Below are 24,505 nucleotides of genomic sequence, written 5' to 3'. Positions count from 1 at the left end.
ATAAGTCAATGAACTGCGCATAGGTTAAAATCTATGGTCGGTATCCTTACGTTGATAGCTCGTAATGTTTACATTGACTCTTAGGCTCTACGCCTTGACCTGTGACTTACGGCCTTCTGGCCAATCAAGCTGTAGATTCTGCCACATACATGATTTCTCCTGAGCACGGGGAAGCGAATTTACAGCCCGGCATTGAGCGCTCACTGAAGCTCAATCATTCTTGCTACCCCTAACTTTGAAACTTAAGGTTGAGTTTTCTACTGCTTACAAATGGCGACTGACTTAGTCTGCAACGCGAAAACGTAGCTTTTTTTTATAAATAAGCGGGCATGGTACCTTCACGCTAAAGAGAAAATATTGAAAAAAAGAAAAGAAATTTACACATCTGAGCAATTATTGTTAGTATCGTGGGACCGTGTACCGTATACATAATCCAGGACATACCGCTATCTTGCCTATTTCCGGCAGGTTACAATTATACACCTCGAAGTATGGCCGGTACTATTTATAATAATTGGTACTACAACCTTAGGTCTCAAAATGACCTCACGTTTCACTGTCTACAAGCTACGATAACTACTATCCAGGATATATGGGTCAGCTCATGCTTATCTTCATCATCATCACTACATAGTATAAAACAAAGTCGCTTTCTCTGTCCCTATATCCCTATGTATGCTTAAATCTTTAAAACTACGCAATGGATTTTCATGCGGTTTTTTTTATTAGATAGAGTGATTAAGGAGGAAGGTTTATATGTATAATAACATCCATTAAATAGAGAAGAAATTAAAAATAAATTACAGTTTCCGAAGCGAAGCAAGGGCGGGTCGCTACTTAAAAAATAAAGTATACCTAGATCAAAAGGTCTAATTCAAAAGAGGTGTGCGAGGCATCCCATCGTCCTGACGTCCTACCCGACATCAATGGTAACGCACGGGAATTCGACCCGTCCTCGGCCCCATAATAAAAACGGAAGCATTATATTCTCGGCATTGTCTGAATCGATTAAAACGAAGCGATGAAAACAGCATTCATTAAAAATGGTCGGGAACTTCTACCGGTCGCCTCACCTCAGTTGCCACTACCACTGTCTCGATCTATTTAAATGATGCTTACGTTCATTGCGTGAGGTATATTTAGTCACCGCTTTAGAACGACCCCAACACCAGAATAATGCAGCAACTGGTTACCATTACTGGTGGTAGCACCTCTTGTGAGTCCGCACGGGTAGGTACCACCACCCCGCTTATTTCTGCCGTGAAACAATAATGAGTTTTGGTTTGAAGGGTGGGGCAGCCGTTTTAGATGTCTATGGGCTCCAGTAACCACCTAACACTAGGCGAGCTGTGAGCTCGTCCACCCATCTAAGCAATAAAAAAAAGCCACATCTCACGTTGTACGTGTCATGAAGGCGACTGTGAATATGGACCAGCATTCTCCAAGGTTTATATTAGGATACTGTTGTGTCATTTTCCAGCGGTAGAGCGTATTCTGAGTCTGCACGGAGAGGTCCCATCAAGCTACTTAGTTATGCCGCAAATAGCCTATCTATTCCAATGTGGAGCAAAACAGCCCTTGCGCATTACTATTGATACTTCGACCCTTTCTAAGCAGGGGTGTTACTAAATTATTAACAGATGGGCTATCAATTTGCAACAATAACACTGATATTGTATCACAATTTCGTCACTAGAAGAAACGAATAGACTCAACACGATTTTTGGCCGTTCGTCTAAATTCGAACCACCAAATCCGAATAAATTAATGACAAGCCATTACATACATTTTTAAATATATATTCTAAATAATGAACGTATTTAATTTTAGAATATTCTGACATTTTCATTAATTCTAAAGGTTATTTAGCTCATTTTTTTCTATTATAAAATCTTTGAACGATCAATGATTATCAAACAAGGCTTCGAAAAATTAATTATTTCAAGTACTTCCAATCTAAATACATTTAATTTTCGTGAACGTCAACACAAACCGATAGTAAGGGGAGTCCTTCACCCATTTTTGCGTCGAGATAATTTTAATACTTCAGTAACTGACCCGCTAACTACCCTCGGGATAGTCTCGAATTGACCTCCACGGGTCTGTTATGACAATTTTTTAAACATCACAACTCTGATGTTAAATGCGGCCTTTTTTAGAACCTGTTTATTTAATATGCCCCAAGGCATTACAGCAGCAATGTGGTATTATTTTAAAGAATCCTAAATTTAGCATTGGACGTCTTTTACAGCGATACAAATACTGTGTTAGATATTAAGTGATTTAGTTTTTGGATTCAAAAGCTTTGTCTGATTTTTATAATTTCATCAGTGCAGAGAGCAGTATCACGGGATTTTAGTTTGATTCCGTAAGCAATATTACATTTTATTTGGCAATTTTAAACGTAAATACATTCCACTAAGTTATCGTATTTTTTTTTTCAATTCTATCCCTTATCAACTTGTGTAGACAAGGGTTTGTTACTTTATTCATATTTGCAGTTGTTTATTACTCGATAATCGAAGTTTTGTGTATCAGGCTATTTCTATTAGATACAGATTTGCTTACAAATGTCTCGCCCATGTATCAATTACTAGGTGTTGAGTGTTTTAACCAGGTTTTTTTATCCCCAGATCTCAGCTTACCTCTCGGTGACAGTGTACATTGAAGATGTCAATGACAACGTGCCAATATTCCTCGACACCCCATATCATGTTACTGTTGATGAATTAACTCCAACAGGTGAGAAGGCTTTTATATTTTTGATCGCTCCTATAGGCCCGTCATTAACGATACCACTTACTGTACCGCGAGGTCAGTGTTCGACTACAAAGGCAATATGTTATCAAGATGTTGTGCATCTTATCTTATGTCGTGCTTCATTTATATTGAAATTAACGAGTCTAACGGGTATAAGCCCAAAGCTTATACCGCATCTAATTTTGTTAAATTATTTATTTATGGGTCCTCCCTATCTATTAACATTGCTCTTAGGTACCACAAGCACCGGCCACCGACCTCGTCGAACCTGTCGCTTGCGACGAAGGGCTTGACGAGTGAATTAACCCATAGACACAGCCCACTGAGTTCCCCGCCGGATCTTCTCAGAGATATAACGTTTCCGATCCAGTGGTAGATTCTGCGAAGCACTGCTCTTACTAGGGTCAGTGTTAGCAACACTTCTGGTTTGAGCCCCGCGAGCTCACCTACATGTTAGGGTGAAGCTGAAATAGCCTCTCAAGGCTATCACCATAGGTAGGAGGAAAAAAAAGCATCTAATGCTAAGTACGCTGTGAGCTCATATGATTTTAAAAAAGTAATTTGGTTCAGTTTGCAGTTAGCACTGCTGCTTTGTGAAATCCATTAAAAAGTAAAACTGAAAAATTATAATTGTGTATTTACCGTTACGGTAATGCTTAATTTTTTTTTTATTTTCCGTCGCGATATACATATTTAATCACGAAAATTTAAATCCAAAAAACCCATTAAAATAAAAACAGGAAAAAAACGATATAAACACAAAACCGTTGAGTATCGAGAGGAAATTCATTAATAATATCCGAGCCTGTCTCGTTCAAACACGCTGAGCTAACGATTCATTATGTGGAGTTCGAAGACTTTTGATGTAAACAAAAAGAGGATTAGGACGTCGGGGGATTTCGATTACTAATCTATGTCAACTACAGAATGTAAATGAAGCTACTGGTGGTAGGACCTCTTGTGAGTCCGCGCGAGTAGCTACCACCACCCCGCCTATTTCTGCCGTGAAGCAGTAATGCGTTTCGGTTTGAAGGGTGGGGCAGCCGTTGTAACTATACTGAGACCTTAGAACTTATATCTCAAGGTGGGTGGCGCATTTACGTCGTAGATGTCTATAGGCTCCAGTAACCACTTAACACCAGGTGGGCTGTGAGCTCGTCCACCCATCTAAGCAATAAAAAAAAATATAACTTAATAATTTCAATAGTTTAAACTATTATTTCACTCACGACTGTAGCTGTTCTATATCTTAAAATAATCATATCTTTTGTTTCATTTTACTACTTAGTGTAAGACGAATAGCAGTTAAAATTCAAACTCCCCGGTGCCTCACTGTCAAGCTCGCGTCTGTGTATTGACAGCTATTGCATTTTAATACACTGGGATCCACAACAGTGCGTCTTCGTTGCAGGTTTAACCATTTTCAAAGATATCAGAGCCTTCGATCGCGACAAACCCAACACTCCGAACTCGGACGTCCACTACAGCATCGTATCTGGTAACGATGACGGTCACTTCGCTTTGGAGAGCTCACACAAACCTGTTCTGCTTCTTCGAAAGGTCTTGGACTACGATGCCGGAGACAAAGAATTTCAACTTGTTATTATGGCTTCTGTAAGTTTTTTTTTTTTCAGGAAGAGAGAGCTATTTGCCTGCTGAATAAAAAATAATGTTTGTTTTTCGTTCACCTTAATTTTTTCAAAATAAATCGAGGTCTAATTTATTATTATTATTATATGTTAAATCTTGTAACGCATGTTTTTGAGCATAATAATTATTAATAATAGTGATGTCGATTTGAGGTCAATTATATACATAGTAAATCGCATTTTGGTCCTCACGATATAGGCTATGCCTAGTGTGAGGATCATTGGTTAATTTTATATTGTTGATGCCATTTGCGTAATGTCTAAATTTTTTAAATATGTAAATAGTATTCTAGATCATGATTTGAGAGTTTATGTAGTAAATAAATACATTATCATTATTATTATTATTATAAAAAATTAAGAAAAAACTACATAAAAATCTTGTAGAATCGTAATTGAAGTTTAAAGAAGTCTACATTCTGACTCTACGGAACTGAAGTCTAGAGTTAAATTTTGTTTGTTCTACAAATAGGATCGCGGGTCCCCTCCTCGAAGCTCCAACACTACAGTTCACATCGTGGTACAAGACAACGACGACCTGCCTCCAAAGTTCACGAAAGATGCGTACAGAACACAGATTCCAGAATTTTATCCATTGATGGTAAGTAAATCAACAATTTCCCCGGTCATCGTTCTCGTCGAACCCGTCACTTGCGACGAAGGGCTTGACGAGTAAATTAACCCTCAGACACAGCCCACTGAGTTTCTCGCCGGATCTTCTCAGTGGGTCGCGTTTCCGATCCGGTGGTAGATTCTGCGGCACGGCTTTTGCTAGGTCTCGTGTTAGCAACGTCATCAGGTTTGAGCCCCGTGAGCTCACCTACTAGTTAAGGCGACGCTGATATAGCCTCTCAAGGCTTGCTTAGGTAGGAAAAAAAAAAAACTTCAAATCGGCAAATAAGTTTTAGTACAAACATGGTTAATACTATGGACCATAAGACATTATGCAAACGACTGACTCCGCCTGTGTGTTCTAACGTTGAACAAGAATGCTTCGGAAGGTACCTTCAGCGAATCGGAATTGAATCGACGATTGAGTCGCATCACTGTGGATGTGACCCTCGTATCCTTACTGAATACCCCACATAGGAGAGGGAGCGTCTTACCTTCAGTACAAAATCAGGGACTTAACACTCCCCTCCTCCCAAACTAATAAAATAAGTAATCAGCCCTAGAAACCATTAGGTGTAAATTTGATAATATATTTCCGCAAGTCAATTCGCATGGACCAAGATTTCGCCCTAATTTTAATATCATTACAAATTCGGTGAGTAAGCACAATGAAGAATGAATTGGCAAGCGGCAGGCGGATATAAATTATACTATTTTTTTCAAGAACAGAGGAAAGCAACAGGTTATAATGATTTGCTGTAACTTCCATTTCATTGTTATTTGAGTTTGCTGGATCTTATCATCGACATTATTTATAAGCTCTTGATTTATGTTAAGAATTTTACTAAGTTTTGAAGGTCGTAAGTTTTGATGAGTGCACATTAAATATATTAATGAGTTTAGCTAATGCTAAGGAGATTTTGAAGGATACAAATGCTGCTGATATATTACTGATGGTACATAAAGCTTGTACTGACACTATTATCACATTATTTCCTAACGCACTCTATATTTTTACTACGAAACAATCTTAATTGCAAATTTGGTTTCCTTTGACTTTTCTTATAGCCTTCGAATCTGATTTTTCTCTTTTCTTCCTAGGGCAAACGTATCCACAAAGAAATACTCTTCCCAGAACCTATACATGCAATTGATCAAGATCTAGGCGTCGGCGCTACATTGCGCTATGAATTAATCTCTGGGAACGACAGAAAGCTCTTTTCTCTGGATTCTGTGAATGGAAGTCTATTCTTGGAGAAAGAATTAGATTTGGACGCCGAACATAACTTACAAGGTAACTGCAAGCTTTATTAATATTTGATAGCTAGATTTTGCAATTAGATGCAATTATTCATGAGGTTTTATTACATAAATAAATTTCATTAGATTTAATAACGTAGTCGTTGAAGTCCTCGTGGCCTAAAGGATAAGACGTCCGGTGCATTCGTATCGAGCGATGCAACGGTGTTCGAATCCCGCAGGCGGGTACCAATTTTTCTAATGAAATACGTACCTAACAAATGTTCACGATTGACTTCCACGGTGAAGGAATAACATCGTGTAATAAAAATCAAACCCGCAAAATTATAATTTGCTTAATTACTGGTGGTAGGACATCTTGTGAGTCCGCACGGGTAGGTATCACCGCCTCGCCTATTTCTGCCGTGAAGCAGTAATGCGTTTCGGTTTGAAGGGTGGGGCAGCCGTTGTGACAATACTGAGACCTTAGAACTATATCTCAAGGTGTGTGGCGCATTTACGTTGTGGATGTCTATGGGCTCCAGTAACCACTTAACACCAGATGGGCTGTGAGCTCGACCAAACACCTAACCAATAAAAAAAAAAAAAAAAACGTAACTCGTTCCATAATATAATTTAATTTAAAAATGTAAAATTTGTTTAAATCTGAAGTGGATTCAACCAATAATTTACTATCTCTTCACTTATCTATAAATTTCTCAATTTTTGGGTATTTGACTACAAAATAACTAGATTAAGATTCCGCAAGATCACTTTATAAAAGTGATCCAAATAACGTATATTAAGAACTGTATAACTTCTTTCAGCAAACACGTTCGTCCTTCAAGTTCAAGCCTCACAGCTGAACAATCCTCTAAAAACGGCTCAAGCCAGAGTTGAAATAGAGCTTTTGGATCTAAATGACAATTTACCTGAATTTGAAGTTGATTTTTACAATATTAGTATAGTGGAAAACCTCCCAAATGGTAAGTTTAGATTAAACTCTCCAATAGTAAATGTACATCTTCGGTCCTTGTGGCCAGGTGGTCTATTTTCAGTTATCCTCAGTAATATTATTTTCATTGGATTTTCCTCCTTTTCATAGTTTATGGGACAGTCTAATAGGTATCTACTAAACTGTAAATTTGAAGTTGTCATGACTTCAAAGATGAGACGCTCGGTCTACCGTATCAATAATTATGCCGGTGTTAAATTTCTGTTGCATCTGCAGTAAAAAATGTTTGTTACAATGATGATTGTGATTATTTAAATTTTAAAACTGTTGTTTGCTTTCCTTTTTCTTATCTTAGGGTTTAGTGTTCTTCAAGTGATGGCAACCGATAAAGACCAAGGTGAAAATGGTGAATTCACGTATCAGCTTGACGATCCAAAAGGAGCCTTCTCAATCGATCCTAGATCCGGATGGCTCACTGTCCGGAATCAAGTAAGAATAATATTTTGAATTAGGCTTTAATATTACTACTAGATATGCGTAACTGCTATACCCCTATTTAAAAGAATGAACGAAACACTTCACATATTCTCGATTTTGTTGTATCACTCTCTGATCTATAACCTACCAGAAAAGTCATAGACCCCTTGATTCTTAAAATAAGGAACCAGTGAATAAACACAGTGTTTTATTGATTCTACAATCAATCAATTTTATTGATCAAGCAGATAAACCTAGAATCTCCGGGCCCTGCCATTTAGCATGATAAAAAATTACCTTTGTGTTATTGCTGGCCATAATCTTATACATATTCGCTCAAAAATATTTGCGTCTTTAAGTAAAAAAAAATTAACATAATTTTTTTTACTTTTTTATAGTATTATTAATTTAAAAAAAATATAGATTAATATCCGCGGTATTGTTATTATGGTTTATTCAAATAATTTACAAAATACGTTGTTTTTTTTTAATGGAAGAACTATACTTTAAAGCTAAGTAACATGAAATATAGATGACTCTTAAAAATATTTAATTTAATTTCCAGACTGTCCTCGACAGAGAAGCCCATTCGTCTCTAAGGATGAAAGTCTACGCCAAAGAGACAAACCCGAGCGTGGTCGGGACTTTCGCTGACAGCCAACGCATAGCAAAATGGCGTCGACAGCCCTTGGAAACCAACGCTCCCTTAGAAAAGACTACTTACGTCTTTCCTGATAAAGTTGGCACTAAAACTGAAAATATAGAATACTATGACGAGCAACTAATGTCTTTTGTTAACGTGGAGGTTACATTACTCGACGCGAATGATAACAACCCAGTATTTGTACCGAGTAACCTTTACGAATTCAGCATGAAATCTAACGCGAAAGTTGGCACTGTTATTGGCAAAGTGAAGGCTGTAGATCCAGATTTGGGACAAAATGGCATGGTGCTATACGATTTACAAAGAACAAGCAATTTGACCATAACATCGCCGTTTAAAATAAATCCAAACACTGGAACTGTTAGTGTGGCTGAATCTCCCATTTTGGAGGGAAGGCATGCTTTATTTGTCGAAGCTTCCGACCAACCGGCCAACCCCAGTGAAAGGAGATATTCACTGGCCGTAGTTACTATTGAAGTTACGAGAGGAACTAAAGGTACCTATGACGTAGAAAAGCATCTGCTGCATTTGCACAATACTTAATGTGTTTTAGAAGATAGAAAAGTAAAATAATCCATTTAAACTAAAGAATGTCAGAGTATAATTTAAATTTAATACACTACACCCCCTTATCTTTACACCTATTTTCAAAATTCTAATAAATTAAACTTATCTAGAAGATAATGAAAAGGTCTTTGCAAAAAATCCAGTTATAAATATCAATTCAATGCTAAAAGATAATAATCAAAATATTTTTAGGTAACAAGCCAGATATACCTGACTTTATGGGAGCACCATACGAATTCTGGGTTGGATCAAATGTTGGTATTGGTACAAGTGTTGGACAAATTAGAGTTAATGACGCATTTGAACAAAACGATGTTTCTTATGATTTGCTACATGGATACGAAGAAGGAGGTAATGCATTACACAGAAATTAATCTTGCTAGATAGCTTTATCTTAAGTCTAACTTTATTTTAAAATATTCGCATTTATGCGACACTATGAAACGAAGAAAAGTATTAGTGGTCGGTGTTGATGAGGTTGATGTATTCTGTGGTGAGGTAGCCTTCATTTGTCCTTGCTGTTTGATTGTACTGATCATCTAACTATCTTTTATATTATATTTTTCAGTACCGTTTGCTGTGGAAGAAAGATCCGGGGTCATAACCGTAGTGGACGATCTCTCCCGGTACAATCGTCCAATGTACGACTTTGAAGCGGTGGCCCTACAAGAAAACGCCAACCTATCCATAGTGACCAACGCCACAGTTCACGTGGTTGACGTTAACGATGAGAGAGGGGTTTTATTGAAGTAAGTTGAAAACAATTCCACTTCATCTAGAAATTTGCATCAATTCCTAATTAAATTATTAAGTCTTTGTTGAGTTAATGAACGATTGCCACAAGCCTTTAATAAAGTGGAATTAGTTAGTAAATCATCATAGCGCAGGACACTTGTAGAAAACCGTAAAATATGTTTATATAGGATAACTTAACCTATTGTAAACTAGTGAAAATAGTAGTATTATGGTCCACCTGCGTCCGAGCCACCCAATTGGCTTCGGGGATTCATCTACTATCGGCTCCGGTGAGAAACGCAGTGGTTTGATGCTATAAGCTAGATTTCCATACGGCTACCAAAGTCCCTATGCCTGGTCCCAGGGCTAGAGCTGCAAGCGTCTAATAAAGGATTAGTGGATCAGATGAACTGATGTCATTGTTGTCGGTCAAACTGATTTTGGGACTACTACTTCATGTGTCTCCGTAGATAATGCCGTTGGCTCTGCGGGTTATGGCTGACAATAATTATTTATTTATTGGGTAAGCGGGTGAGCTCACATTCTAGGTTTTAGAGGTTAGCGGAGCCCATTGATATGACCCATAGAATTCAGTAGCGTCGCGATGCTAAATGTTGGAATTAATTCGCGTTTACTAAAAAAAAACTGATATTGAATATCTATTTAATTATTTACAGTATTGCAAAATTTTTTACTCTAAAACGTTTTTTCCTGCAGAGGTGCACATTCACCGATAATATTCCACGTCAAAGAAAACTCAGCCGGGGCCGCTATAGGACAAATTTTCCACACCAACATGAGTTCCATTTATGGTAACGGCACAGGAAATGTAAGATTCTTGATCGCAAATCAACAAGACGTTACGGACGACATAGCTATAGGTTAGTAATAACACTAGTGACACAATGTTATAACGTGAATAAACTTATAAATATATAATTTAGTATCTTTCGGTCCGTGGTCGCAAGGTTGGGACGGGATAAATCTCTTCTCAAATACTCAACGCCGAAATTATTGTTGCATTATTGTATACTCTGGGTGTAAAGTGGATACCGGAGCCTAAAGATATCACAACACGATTCTCGCTACCCACTTTGGGACATGAGTTCGTATTTAGAATAACGGTTGTACCTTCAAACTGGACCACGTGATTGCTTTGCTGCAGAAATAGACAGGATAGGTAACTAGGTAACAGGAGAGAAGACATAACTGTGTATGTAGATAACTGCTGCAGTGCATTATTTGTTAAGTCCCTAGGTACGCCGCCTTACGACAACGTGACGAGAGATTGGTACTGGGACGACATCACATAGCTCATAATTTTATTTATTACTAATATCTGTATTATTTTATTATTTTCAGCGGAAGACGGAACTATCTTTACCCAGAAACCTTTAGATCGAGAAAAGCGTGATGTTTACAGGATGACTGTGATAGCTGAGTTCAACAAAGGTGTAATTTCCGGCGCAGGAATATATCAAGTCACAATATACATTGAAGACGAAAACGACAATCCGCCTGTTTTCGAACATGCTACTTATGAGGGCTTCATTATGGAAAACTCTAAGATAGGAACAGAAATTAAGATGGACAATATAATAAAGGCTACTGATGCTGATGAAGGAACAAACGCTTTATTCATGTACACGTTGTTCGGTGAAGGCAAAGAAATGTTTGATGTTGACGAAAACACCGGAGTTGTTAAGTTTATAGGAGACAGTTTGGATAGAGAGAAAAAGATCATGTACAAGCTAAGCTTGGTGGCTAGAGATACCGGAGGCCTGAGTTCGGAGGCCGAATTAATCATAATGATTGGTGATGAGAACGATAATAAGCCGGAATTTAACCAAATAATAATGCCCATGGACAGATATGTAGAGCTTATTGAAGCCGAAGAAAATTCGAAAGTCAGAATTCACAGAGAAACAAAACTTAATGGAACAGCCGGCTTCACAATCATTGAAGTAAAACCAAAAAATAAATTTGCTCTTGATGTTGATCAATTAGGGCCTTTATTTTTGATACCAGAAAACATTCCTATCGGAACAACGATTATAAAATTAAACGCTTTGGATCTCGACAGCGGACTCAACGGACAGATACGATATGAATTCAATTCAGAAGTTTATATTCCACCGAGCAAACTGTCCGCTGACGCACTAGAAGTGAAGCGATACTTTGTGATCAACGAACGGCACGGCCACGTTATTGTCGCACGAAGCTTGCCGCCAGAGTCAGAATTCAGATTGAACATTTCCGCTTTAGATGGTGGAAATTTGAACGATAACATTTCGGTGAGAGTGTTCGTCAAGGATGTCAACGACCACTTTCCGGTATTTAAGAAAACTTGGTACAATTTCAATGTTGAAGAAGCTCAGTACACCAGACGCGTTTTAGGAAAAGTGGACGCAACTGACGCTGATTTTGGACAGAACGCAAATCTAACGTATTTCATTCAACCTTCAGACACGGATCTGCCGTTTGAAATATCACCTTTGACCGGAGTTCTCAGCGTCAACGGAGAGCTGGACAGAGAGACGGAGGATAAGTATATACTGACTGTCGTGGCGAGAGATAATGGCCTCGAAAAGAAACTATCATCTTCTGTCAGTGTGGAAGTTCAAGTACTAGATGTAAATGATAACTCACCCAAATTCTACGCTTTCGATGAATTATTAGAATGGAAACACCCCGAGGCTGACGAACTGTCTAACCATAATTTCGAATCGGTTATGATGATTCCTGTTTACAAAGCTACGATTGAAGAAAACGCACCGATCGGGACCACGGTCGCTAAAGTGTTTGCAAACGACACTGATTTCATTGGCAACGGCAACGGCTTGATTTTGTATAGCCTTCCTCAAAGGAAGAACCAACAGAGTTTGTTTGCGATCGACTCCAAAGAAGGAACCATCACAACAATAGGTCGTCTCGATTTCGAGAATCAGTCGGCGCACAACATAACTATAGTTGCGTCAGATTTGGGACTGCCAAGTTTGAGCTCGACTGCCATACTGATGGTTACTGTCGCTGACGTTCCCGACGAAGTAGAGATGTCGGACAAGCCAGTATTTATATCGCGATACTATGAACTAGAAATCGAAGAGAACGTAAATGCACCTGTGGAGTTAGTCTCACTGAACTTGACCGAGCATTATGAAAACTTTAAAATGAGATATTACATATTGAACGAAAATGATACAGATATCAGACGAACGTTTGTTATTGATCCAAGAAACGGCACTTTGTATCTCGTTCGAAGTCCAGATCGAGAGGTCAAAGACACTTATGAGGTCATAGTAAGAGCCGAAAGACAGAAATATAGTAGAGAACTCCCTCATATGATCTACCCTGTAGCCGAGGATGTGTTGGAAGGAATGACCAAGTATGACGTCAAAGTAGTAGTAAGAATTAAAGACGTGAATGATAATTCCCCGAAGTTTACGAACGGGAATCGTCCCTTGGTCACGGCCATACCGACCACCGCGCCCTTCGGATATCAAGTTATGCAGCTAAAGGTAGGATAATTAATAACAGTTAATTTTGTGAATGTGATCATGGAATTATTATTTTCTATTAACTACATTATTATTATTTGAAGTGAATGAAGTATTTACTAGATTTGTCCAGATATATTTTAATTCTGTTCTTGTCTAATTTGGTTTTGTAGTATTTGTTTCAAAAATTTGAAAACCAAAAGATTAATATCATTTTAAATGGAAATTATTAGTCCCAGTGCCCGTGCGCCTTCTCTTAAAATATTTCATAATGTAAGCAGAAAAGTCTTGGAGTTCCTTTTGCCATTTATTAATTAACGAGCAGTCCTCGTGACTATATTTGCGGCACTCTGGAGTAGCTTGCTTTAATCGCATTTTCATAACAAGCTGCATAATATAAATAGGGTGCCATTGGACACCATCCTACCGCATCTCGGACGGTGCGCGCCGACACAGACGAGCTTGTTTTCTTTGAACGGCTAAGCCTCAATGGTCTGACATCTCCCCAGGCTACAGACTCTGACATCGGGATCAATGCAGACATCCGCTACCAGATACTCAACGAGCAGGCCCCCCGGTTCGCCATCGACCCCGTGTCGGGGACGGTCCGGGTGGTGGCGGCTCTGGCCAGGGACGCCGGAAGAGTCTTCGGATTCGACGTCAAAGCCACAGATAAGAAAGGAGCTGACGATGGGAAGTCGGCCATCGCTAATGTTTTCGTAAGTTATAGTGTGATGGTTTTGTAAGTTTGTTGAGTCTTTTTTAGATTATGTATGTTTATGTTCTTATTATATATTAATTATATAATAATTTGTACAACAAGGAAGGGTTTTATAATAAAACGTTTCCTGTTACCCAGCACCTTTTCTGACATGGTTCTTCGGTTTGCTAAGCTAGTTAAAATTGCATTATAATGAGATCTTTGAATATAACATTATTCTTTGATAATTACGCGTACCAAATTTTATTTAACTCTGTATCTGATGATACAATGAAATCCCGTTGTTTTCTATAACGAGACTTTATTTTATATTTGTACAATAATTTGTTTAGAGTAGAGATGTTTAGTTTGTATTTTGATGAATTACATGAAGTAATTAAGTATAGAAGCAAGAAGCTTGTATAAATTGAATTAAGTAGGTAGAAAAAGAAGCGGGAACGACATTGTTCCTCGTAAAAGTGTTAGGAGACAGATTATATTTTAATTACAGAGTAGTTAGCTTAATATAGATTATAGACGACACGCAGATACGGCAAAGGCGTTAACATAGACTCCCCGCCGTTGAAAGATCCTTCTTTCAACCTTCATGGTGATCATCCTGAAGATCTTCCGATTTTGGCAAAGGGCAGATGCGTGTAAGAGGTCGTCTCACACATCCCTTAGAGGTATTGATGTCAGCTACCCTGGATATTCCGTCAGGTCCGGGAAATAGTTTCGTCACGCGTCCGAGTCTCCAATTGAGTGGTGGCACGTAGTCTTCTCGGATAAGAACTAAATCTCCAATAGCAAGAAACACAGCGTTAGACTTCCATTTGGTTCTTTGTTGCAATTCGCAAATATATTCTTTCTGCCATCTCCGCCAAAAGTGTTGTCTAATTTGCTCAAGTCTTGCATAACGTTGAAGTCGAAGCTCATTGAAACCTTCAAGGTTTGGTGATGGGAGAGCATTGATTGGTCTTCCAATAATGAAGTGTCCAGGTGATAAAGCTTGGTAATCGTTTGGTGATGAAGATAATGGACATAATGGTCGACTGTTCAGGATGGCTTCTACTTGCGCGAAGAGGGTAGAAATTTCTTCAAAAGTGAGGTGAGTATTGCCCATGACGCGTACAATATGGAATTTCGATGATTTAACGCCGGCCTCCCAGATGCCGCCGAAATGTGGAGCGTAAGCGGGTATAAAATGAAAGTTTATCCCTTCTTGAGTTGCAAACTCAGATATAGGTTCAAGATTAGATTTAAAAAAAGAAGTTAACTCTTTGGCTGCTGCCACAAAATTCCTACCATTGTCAGAAAATATTTCTGTTGGTCTTCCACGACGTGACACAAATCTCCTCAATGTCATAATGAATGCCTCCTTAGTTAAATCACTAACTGCCTCGAGATGCAGACATTTATATCTTAAACAGACGAACAAACAGAGATAACATTTTTGTATTTTAGCACCACGCCCCTTTTTATTTATTATATAAAATGGTCCAGCATAGTCAAGCCCCACTGATTTGAATGGAAAGTCTGGGGTGATACTGTTACATATGCCCCTCAGTAATAACGTAATATAAATAATAATGCCGACTAAGGCATTCTTGAATGCATTGTCTCTATATAAAGACAATATATTGCTTAAGCGCGGCAGAACAGATTTGGCTTGAGTAGCGGAAACATACATCCTTTGTACTACTTCTTTAATAAAATAAACTCCGTGCCAGTCACCGTGTCCTTTTTTAAAAAGAGCTCCTGGACCCACCCCGTAACAGTGGTGTCAGAAGTGGGATAGTCAGTACGTTACACTGGCTATCCGGATTGTCTCGAGCTCTTGATTCTACGTTGCGCTCATTGCCGCTGCTCTCATCATCAATATCGTAAAGGAAGAAAACCTGCAAAATATCTTCAACGCCATCTTCAACATCGTGAGAAAGAAAAACTTACAAAAATCTGCCACATCATACCCGCTCGTGCCGGTCAGTATTGATCGGCTGGTGTCAACCTGACAAAAACACGCAAAAACCAATAAGACGTCCTGCTGGTTCCTGTGAAACAAGCCCGAAGATTCGCCCGAAGCTCCAGTACCTGCTGACTCGTTCCTGCTAAGCCGTTTGCAACGTTCCTGCTGACTCGTTCCTGCTAAGCCGTTTGCAACGTTCCTGCTGACTCGTTCCTGCTAAGCCGTTTGCAACGTTCCTGCTGACTCGTTCCTGCTAAGCCGGTTCCTGCCGTTTGCGACATTAAGACTTCCAGTATAAGCCTGCCAAACGCCTTGCTGCCATCCCATCATCCGTGCGTACTCCGATGAAGTTAACAGCTCTGATATTCTTGCGGTGAGTGAATCATTCGTCTCGTATAACTATTACATTTTTTTAGTTGACCTTCTTTCTGCTAGTGTCTGTTTTGTTACTGTCAAAAGCGAATACTCGTAATAATGTCTACTAAAAGTGAAATAGTCTTGAGCGAACAATATCCTATTCAAGTACTATGTAATTTTATCAACCCATATAATGGAAGTCGGGAGACCCTTACGGCCTTCTTGACTAACTGCCAGGATGCGTTAGATCTTGCATCAGACAGTCAAAAAAGACTATTACTGAAATTTATAATTTCAAAGCTAGAAGGAAAAGCCAGAATAGCATGCTCAAATAAAATATTCGATAACTTCGAATCGTTGAGAGAATTTCTTCGTCAAAATTTTGGAGAAACTAAACACTACAGTCATCTATTTTTCGATTTGCAATCATGTAAACAACGTGCTGGCGAATCTGTGTCTGAATTTTCATTACGAATCGATACGTGCCTAACCGAGATGCAGACCGAAATCCATAATTCTAATACATCAAAAAAAGACCTATCAGGTCGTATTGCCATGACAGAGGACCTGGCGATACACTCTTTTATGTTCGGACTGACTCCTCGTATTGGTAACATGGTGCGATGTCGTAACCCCAAAAATCTTAACGAAGCAATTAATATCGCCATTGAAGAGGAAAAAATCCAGAACTTCGTTGCTAAGTCTCATTCAACTCATCATCAACAGCCAAAATTATCATTACAAGCTAGTTCATTTAATTCAACAAAAATAGACATAAAACAAAAAATTCCACCTCAAATCGTTTGCAGTTACTGTAAAAACCCAGGTCATCACATTGCGAAATGTAAGAAACGCGAATACAATAACAACTTACGTAATAATTCGTATAATAAATATCGCCCGCTTAATCATATTCCACCTGACTCGGAATCTTCGCCTTTTAAATGTTGCGAAATCGAGAAAACCGACAGTAATTTAAACTAACGTGTCAGGTATCGCAAATGTGCCGGCGATTGCCTGCAAACCAAACAGGCACAAAATTACGTAACTCTACTAAATCGCAACAATGCAAAGAAATTATTAGGTCGTATGCACAAGCGTGCAAAACTACTTCTAGTTCGTTCACTAATTCGCCAATTATTTCGTCTTCTAATTCGTTTACTAATTCGTCTACTAATTCGTCTACTAATTCGTCTCCTAATTCGTTCACTAATTCGTTTACTAATTCGTTTACTAATTCGTTTACTAATTCGTTTACTAATTCGTTTACTAATTCGTTTACTAATTCGTCTACTAATTCGTCTCCTAATTCGTCTACTAATTCGTCTACTAATCCGGTTACCAAGCCTTCTACTAAATCGTTTACAAAGTCACATGATAAGTCAACCCCGGTATCCGCTAAGCCAGATACTACTCGTAAATCAATCAGTCAACTTACCCCTCAAACGATGCCATCGGCGATATCTCAAGAATATTTGCCGACAGTGTACGATATTTCTCAGCATAAAAACACACCGTTACCTTACATACTTGTTCATACATCCCATACCACGAATCCTATTTCGTTATTAGTTGATACGGGAAGTTCAATATCTCTTATAAAAAGTACCAGTATTCCTTGTTTACCAGTTCTTGAAAATCACAAAATAAAATTCAAAGGCATCAATGACGTAAATTCACACTGTGAATCACTGGGCAAATTCCTTTTGTCAATAAAAACTAACCAATCGAATCTATCACCTTTTTATTTTCACGTAGTTAAAGATGTTAACCTGGATTACGATGGTATTATAGGATCAGATTTTTTAGACAAAAATAGTGCATTTATTAATTATTCAGAGAAATACCTGGGCATACTTAGCCCCTCTACGCAGCGTTTCAAGTTACATATGTCACAACCCTACTATATCGTTCCGCCAAGAAGCGAAATGTTTATTGAGTGCGCTGTTACTAACCCGGAGTTAAAGGAAGGTTTAATTTTAAAAAACACGCATGTAGACTATCCTAGTGTGTATTTTTCTAAATGTCTAGTTAGTGTTAAACCAAATAACAAAATTAATTTGTCTGTCCTGAATACTTCTGAGTCGGAAGTAAGGTTACATGACCTATCTTTCACCCTCGAACCAGTGTCTCTGATTCTAGAAAATGACCCTCCGTCTAATACTTCCGACAGTACTCACGAGTCATGCTGTTACCAAATTAGTTTTAACTCAGTCCGGGAAAAACGAGTTCAAGATGCCATTCGTTGCGAACACTTAAATAAGGAGGAAGAAACATGTTTACGCAGTATCTGTTCCGAATTCTCAGACGTGTTTTTTCTTGAAGGCGACAGCCTCACGTGTACAAAAACTCTTGAACACGAAATACGCACTACATCTGACACACCGATCGCTGTTAAAAGTTACCGTTTCCCTGAGTGTCATAAAGAGGAAGTACATAGACAAATAAATGATATGCTACGTCAAAAAATCATTCAACCCTCTATCTCACCATGGTCAGCACCTATATGGGTAGTACCAAAAAAACAAGACTCCTCCGGTAAACCTAAGTGGCGTATTGTTATCGACTATAGGAAGTTAAATCAAGTAACAATTGGTGATGCCTATCCTATTCCGAACATCACGGATATCCTGGACCAGCTAGGCCACAGTAAATACTTTACCACTCTTGACCTCGCGTCTTCGTTTCATCAAGTCAAGGTGAAAGATACCGAAAAAACAGCATTTAGTGTGCCCTCGGGCCATTACGAGTTCACGCGTATGCCTTTTGGTCTTCGAAATGCTCCTTCCACATTTCAAAGACTCATGAATATAGTACTAAGCGGCCTTCAAGGCACTCATTGCTATACATATTTAGATGATATAGTCGCTTTCAACCACGATCTCTTGTCTCATTGTCAAAACCTCAGAAACATATTTCATAAGCTCCGTGAACACAACCTAAAATTACAACCGGACAAATGTGAGTTCTTTCGTCGAGAAGCACAGTATCTTGGACATATTATTTCAGATAAAGGAGTAATGCCTGACCCCAAAAAGGTTCTCTGTGTCACTAACTTCCCAGTTCCGAAGTCTCCACGTGATATAAAATCATTTCTAGGTTTAGTCGGTTATTATCGTCGCTTCATTGAAAATTTCTCCCATATTACTAAAGCTTTAACTAGCCTTCTAAAAAAGGACGCTACGTTTCAATGGGGTTGTGAACAACAAAAAGCCTTCGACGAACTGAAAAACAAAATAACCTCGGCTCCTATCCTTCAGTACCCTGATTTTACTAAACCCTTCGTACTAACAACAGACGCATCCAATTACGCTGTTTCTGCTATTCTTTCTCAAGGCGAAGTAGGTCAAGATCTCCCAATAGCCTTCGCATCTCGAACCCTGAACAAATCAGAAGGAAATTATTCTACAACCGAAAAAGAATGTTTAGCTATCATTTTCGGCACAAAAGTTTTCAGACCTTATCTGTATGGACACAAGTTTAAAATCGTGACCGATCATAAACCTTTGCAGTGGCTATTTAACTGCAAAGACCCGGGTTCTAAGTTAGTTAGATGGAGGTTAAAATTAGAAGAATTCGACTACGAGATTGAATACAAAAAGGGGAAGTTAAATTGTAACGCAGATTCCTTATCTCGCAACCTCGTTCATACTCTCGATGAACCAACCGTTTTACAACCACCCCCATACCTTGATGAACAGTCTCGAGTAGATGAGCCCCTTACGTTCGATGACTTGTCTCCGTTACCACCCCCCATAGACTTCAACGCCCCAGGTTCCGTCCCTTCAGAAACCCCTCTTGGACAAGAAATGCCTAGCCACCCTACTCAACCTCCTACAAAAGTCCCTTCTCCATCACTGCCCTCGCAACCGTCACCGTCAACTCCTGAAACCTATGAACAATATCTAAAAGTGTCCCGACAATCGAAAGATCCGTTTAACACAAATATTCAGGAATTTAACGACTCTCTACTTAAAGCTAAATGTAAGCTGATAGCCTACCCTACCTCAATTGACCTTGATGAGTCTGTACCATATTGTTCAGAAATCATAGAAATGTCCACAACTATGCCTGACATACGTGAAGTGGAGAGAGAACTGTACTCATTTTATTCTACCGGTAACGCCAGTCATTTATTTACACATTTGTTTGTCCGTGTTCATTTTTACGATGAGTTTACGTATAAAGATATTTTTAATGTTTTACGTTGTTACCGTGACATGATAACTACATGGTATAGCGAGGAAAAGGAATGTGCTATATCAGATTTCTCAGACCCTTACACGAAATTGTCATTTACAAAAATTTACAATATCGTTGCGTTTCTATTTCATGACACTCAAATCAAAGTAAATATTTACCATAACAATATCCAATATCCTACGCCTTCCGAAATAAAAAAAATATTAAGAGATCACCATGATTCCACGACTGCAGGTCACCCCGGAGTCGCTCGTATGTTAGGACGAATAAAAGAACTATATTGGTGGAAAAATATGCGACAAGACATAGAAAACTATGTCAAAAATTGCAAATCGTGCCAAATAAACAAACCGCTGCGCCAAGTTAATCGCTCCCCAATGATAATCACGTCTACCGCCACTAGAGCTAATGAAAAGTTATTCCTAGATTTAGTGGGGCCATTACCCGAAACACACCATAACAAATTCAAATTCATTCTTACGTTACAAGACGATCTCACTAAATATTCTCAAGCATATCCCATGGTCACATGCTCCGCCGAAGAAACAGCTCGTTCATTAGTAAAGTATATCTCCCATATCGGTATCCCTAAGATCATTATTACAGATCAAGGTGCTAACTTCTCTTCCGAAGTAATGAAGCAGTTAGAGCGTTTATTCGGAATAAAACACATTTTTGCTTCTCCATATCACCCGCAGACTTGTGGCGCCCTAGAAAGAAGTCATTCGACTCTGAAAGAATATCTTAGGTCGTATATAGTTGAAAACCAACATACATGGGACTTATATCTTAGAACAGCAATGCTAGCGTACAATTCCAATATCCACTCTACCACAGGCTTTTCACCATTAGAACTGTTATTCGGGTTTAAACCCTACATCCCTAAAAGTATAGACTCTCTCGACCTTAATACATACAGCGATTATATAAGAGCACTTAATCACCGGTTATATTACAGCCGTCAAAAAGCTTTACAAAATATAGAGTCGTCAAAAGAAAGATCAAAAAAATACTACGACTCTCACTCGAAACCGATTACCTATAATATTGGTGACATGGTCTACGTCCGTTGTCATCATAAGCAAAACAAAGCCTTATCTCCTGTATGGAAAGGTCCATACAAAATCATAAAAATAAACGGCAACCACACGGTCACCTTATTAATGAACCGTAAACACGTGCGTCACCATTATGATGAAATAAAATTAGCAAATGACGACGCACTATAGTCTTATTAAAAGCTAACTCGTTTAAATAATCCCTTTATTTTCGAACATACTTAATTCTGTTACTCAAAAAAAAAAAATATATATATATTATAATTATAATAATAATCTTACACTGAATAACTATTTGAAACTTTTACTATTTTATATGTTTACTATTTTACAATATTTGATTTAGTGGTGATAATAAACGAATGCTTACTTATTACTATTTCTGTTCCCTTTCAGGCCCATCTTAGTGCTATGTACAAGTCATCAAATCATAACCCAGATAACAGATAGTCCCGGTCTATACTACGATAGACTATCTGACGTCAAATTTACTAATGATAACTGGAATGTTGTAACTTATTTAAACACTAATAACATACAGTCTCATCTTGATAAAGTAGATCAATTATTTGGAAAAGTAAACTCTTTCTGTAAGGACTTCGAGTCCTCCAAAATCCAGTTCGATTGCATGAACGCCATTTCGTCATTACAAAGTCAACACGATAATAACATCAAAAAGTTTGCATCTGTATCCTATCTTACTAGTAGTCAACAAAATAGATCAAAACGTGGGCTACTCGACTTTGGTGGCTCTGTTCTTAAAACATTCTTTGGCACTCTAGATTCCAACGACGGTGTCAAGTTCTCTGATGCTATCGACCAAGTACAGTCAGACGAAAAAGCTTTAGCGCATCTTATGCGTGATAATATACATGTGATAAAATCTACAATTTCCACATTTAATAATTCAATGTTAAAATTCAGTGAAAACGAGAAACGTCTAAATAAAAATCTAGAAATCATAAATTCGGCATTCGAATATATTATAAATTCTAACGATAAATTACAAATAAAAACAAAATTTAATTCTTTATTCCAGTCCTTAGAAAGTATAATCATTGCATTGTCTTTCGATATCGAAGACATAAACAACGCTATTTTATTTAGTAAAATGAATATTTTGCACCCGACTGTACTCAGCCCATATCAATTATATGTCGAGTTGGAGAAACATATAAATGACCTACCTAAGCATTGCGAACTTCCTATATCAATATCTTTACAGAACATTCACGAAGTTATCGATATTTCTAAACTAGTATGCTACTATCATAATAATCGTATTATCACTATAATTAAGATACCCCTCGTGTTACCTCAAGTCTATAACCTTTACCATATTGTTCCTATGCCAGTTCCTTATGACTTAACAAAACCAGACACTTATGCACTTATAGCACCAAACAAGCCATACATGGCATTAACAACAGATCGTATGCTTTACTCACTGTTAGATGACTTAGACAAGTGCAAATTCGTGAGTGAAAAGTGTTATATTTGTGAATTGGGTAATGTGTATTCGACGCTTGCGAACCCAACGTGTGAGACAGTTATCTTAACCGAAGTTGTCAATAAAGTTCCAAGTTCATGTTCGGTAAAACTCTTAAGGGGTCACGTAGATTCCTTCTTTAAACTTAATAAAAATAGATGGATATTTGTTCAATCTGAGCCTGGAAAATTACATGTAACTTGTTCTAGTAATAGTCTCAACTATGATTATGTTTTGTTAGGAACAGGAATAATGTCCCTGTTTAAAGACTGTAAAGCTTTCTTCAAAACTTTACAATTTTCGTCTAGTGAAACATTTATTTCTAATGTAACAACTCAAGTAGCTAATTTCAACATTTTGGAAGATGATTGTTGCGAACGTACAAAACTAAATAAAACTTTTACTAGACTTCCCTTGTTAAAATTAAATAACCTTAATAATTTAGACTCATTGTTACATGCCAGTATTCATCTAGATACTCTAGAAAAAGAATTAAATCATTTGGAAAGTCCTTCGCACTTTCAAAAATATGCTGTTCATTATATGTCTATAAGTTATTCTCTTACTGTTCTATTTTTCTTGTACCTTATATTTAGATTTCGTAGATGGTTTTGTTCAAGTAAACATAATTCTCATTGTTGTATACAAATCTTTAATCAATGCAACAAAGATCGTAAAAACGATCATAATAATGTTACACAAACTGTGCAAATAAATAGTGAAAAAGATTATTCATGCCCTAGGCCTTTTAGGAGAAATCTTATGTTGTCAAATTCGTCCAATAATGTCGTCGTCGAGTAAGGTTATAATAAATTATATTCTTTTAAATAAATTGTATAAGTTTAATTAATAATTATAATTAAGACCTTTAATAATTATAGATTTACTTACTATATCCTGTTTTCGTATTTTACTTAATAATTACTTAAGTGTTTTTGATATTGTACTTAACGTTTATTTCTTTAAGATATAGTTACTATTTTATTTTAAGTACTTACTTGTTTTATCCTGTATCGTATGTTTTAGTTTTCCTATTTTGTTATCCAAAACAAAAGCCAAATTCTATACTTACCGCTCTAGTTTATCTCAACGTCAACGTCCGTGACCATTCATCGGTGACGATGAATCTTAAGGAGGGGGATGTTACATATGCCCCTCAGTAATAACGTAATATAAATAATAATGCCGACTAAGGCATTCTTGAATGCATTGTCTCTATATAAAGACAATATATTGCTTAAGCGCGGCAGAACAGATTTGGCTTGAGTAGCGGAAACATACATCCTTTGTACTACTTCTTTAATAAAATAAACTCCGTGCCAGTCACCGTGTCCTTTTTTAAAAAGAGCTCCTGGACCCACCCCGTAACAATACGTTGTGAAGGGAGATCACCCATTTTAGGAAAGAGAGTCTTACCCTGCAAGCGTCTACAGAGTACGCAATTGCGGACTACACGTTTAGCTAGGTTCCTACCATTAATAGGCCAAATATACTGCCTGACTGAAGCTAGTAAGAGTTGAGGACCAGCATGCATATTGCGTGTATGTTCATGTTCAAAAATCAATTTTGTAAGGTGG

At 37.8% G+C, this 24,505-nt stretch overlaps 2 protein-coding genes across 3 annotated transcripts in view; both read left to right on the top strand.

Annotated features, from left to right (window-relative positions):
- Nucleotides 1-24,505, top strand: part of LOC101744031 (cadherin-89D) — a 76,618-nt gene that overhangs the window by 40,472 nt on the left and 11,641 nt on the right. For both annotated transcript variants that reach the window (XM_062669178.1, XM_062669179.1), the window contains 12 exons: nt 2,634-2,742; nt 4,172-4,374; nt 4,882-5,010; nt 6,123-6,315; nt 7,088-7,246; nt 7,571-7,704; nt 8,258-8,852; nt 9,116-9,274; nt 9,492-9,672; nt 10,376-10,539; nt 11,021-13,176; nt 13,665-13,874. In XM_062669178.1, coding sequence (XP_062525162.1) covers nt 2,634-2,742; nt 4,172-4,374; nt 4,882-5,010; nt 6,123-6,315; nt 7,088-7,246; nt 7,571-7,704; nt 8,258-8,852; nt 9,116-9,274; nt 9,492-9,672; nt 10,376-10,539; nt 11,021-13,176; nt 13,665-13,874 — 4,392 coding nt within the window. The remainder of the gene's footprint in view (nt 1-2,633; nt 2,743-4,171; nt 4,375-4,881; nt 5,011-6,122; nt 6,316-7,087; nt 7,247-7,570; nt 7,705-8,257; nt 8,853-9,115; nt 9,275-9,491; nt 9,673-10,375; nt 10,540-11,020; nt 13,177-13,664; nt 13,875-24,505) is intronic.
- Nucleotides 16,087-24,254, top strand: LOC134199071 (uncharacterized). Its single transcript, XM_062669210.1, has 2 exons — nt 16,087-16,194; nt 21,836-24,254. Exons 1-2 carry the CDS (start codon nt 16,166-16,168, stop codon nt 23,727-23,729), a joined length of 1,923 nt encoding a protein of 640 aa, XP_062525194.1. The 5' UTR covers nt 16,087-16,165; the 3' UTR covers nt 23,730-24,254.

The sequence above is a fragment of the Bombyx mori genome, chromosome 6 (genome assembly GCF_030269925.1).
Source record: "Bombyx mori chromosome 6, ASM3026992v2".
Lineage (NCBI taxonomy): Eukaryota > Metazoa > Arthropoda > Insecta > Lepidoptera > Bombycidae > Bombyx > Bombyx mori.
This window is presented reverse-complemented; position numbering and strand designations above follow the sequence as displayed.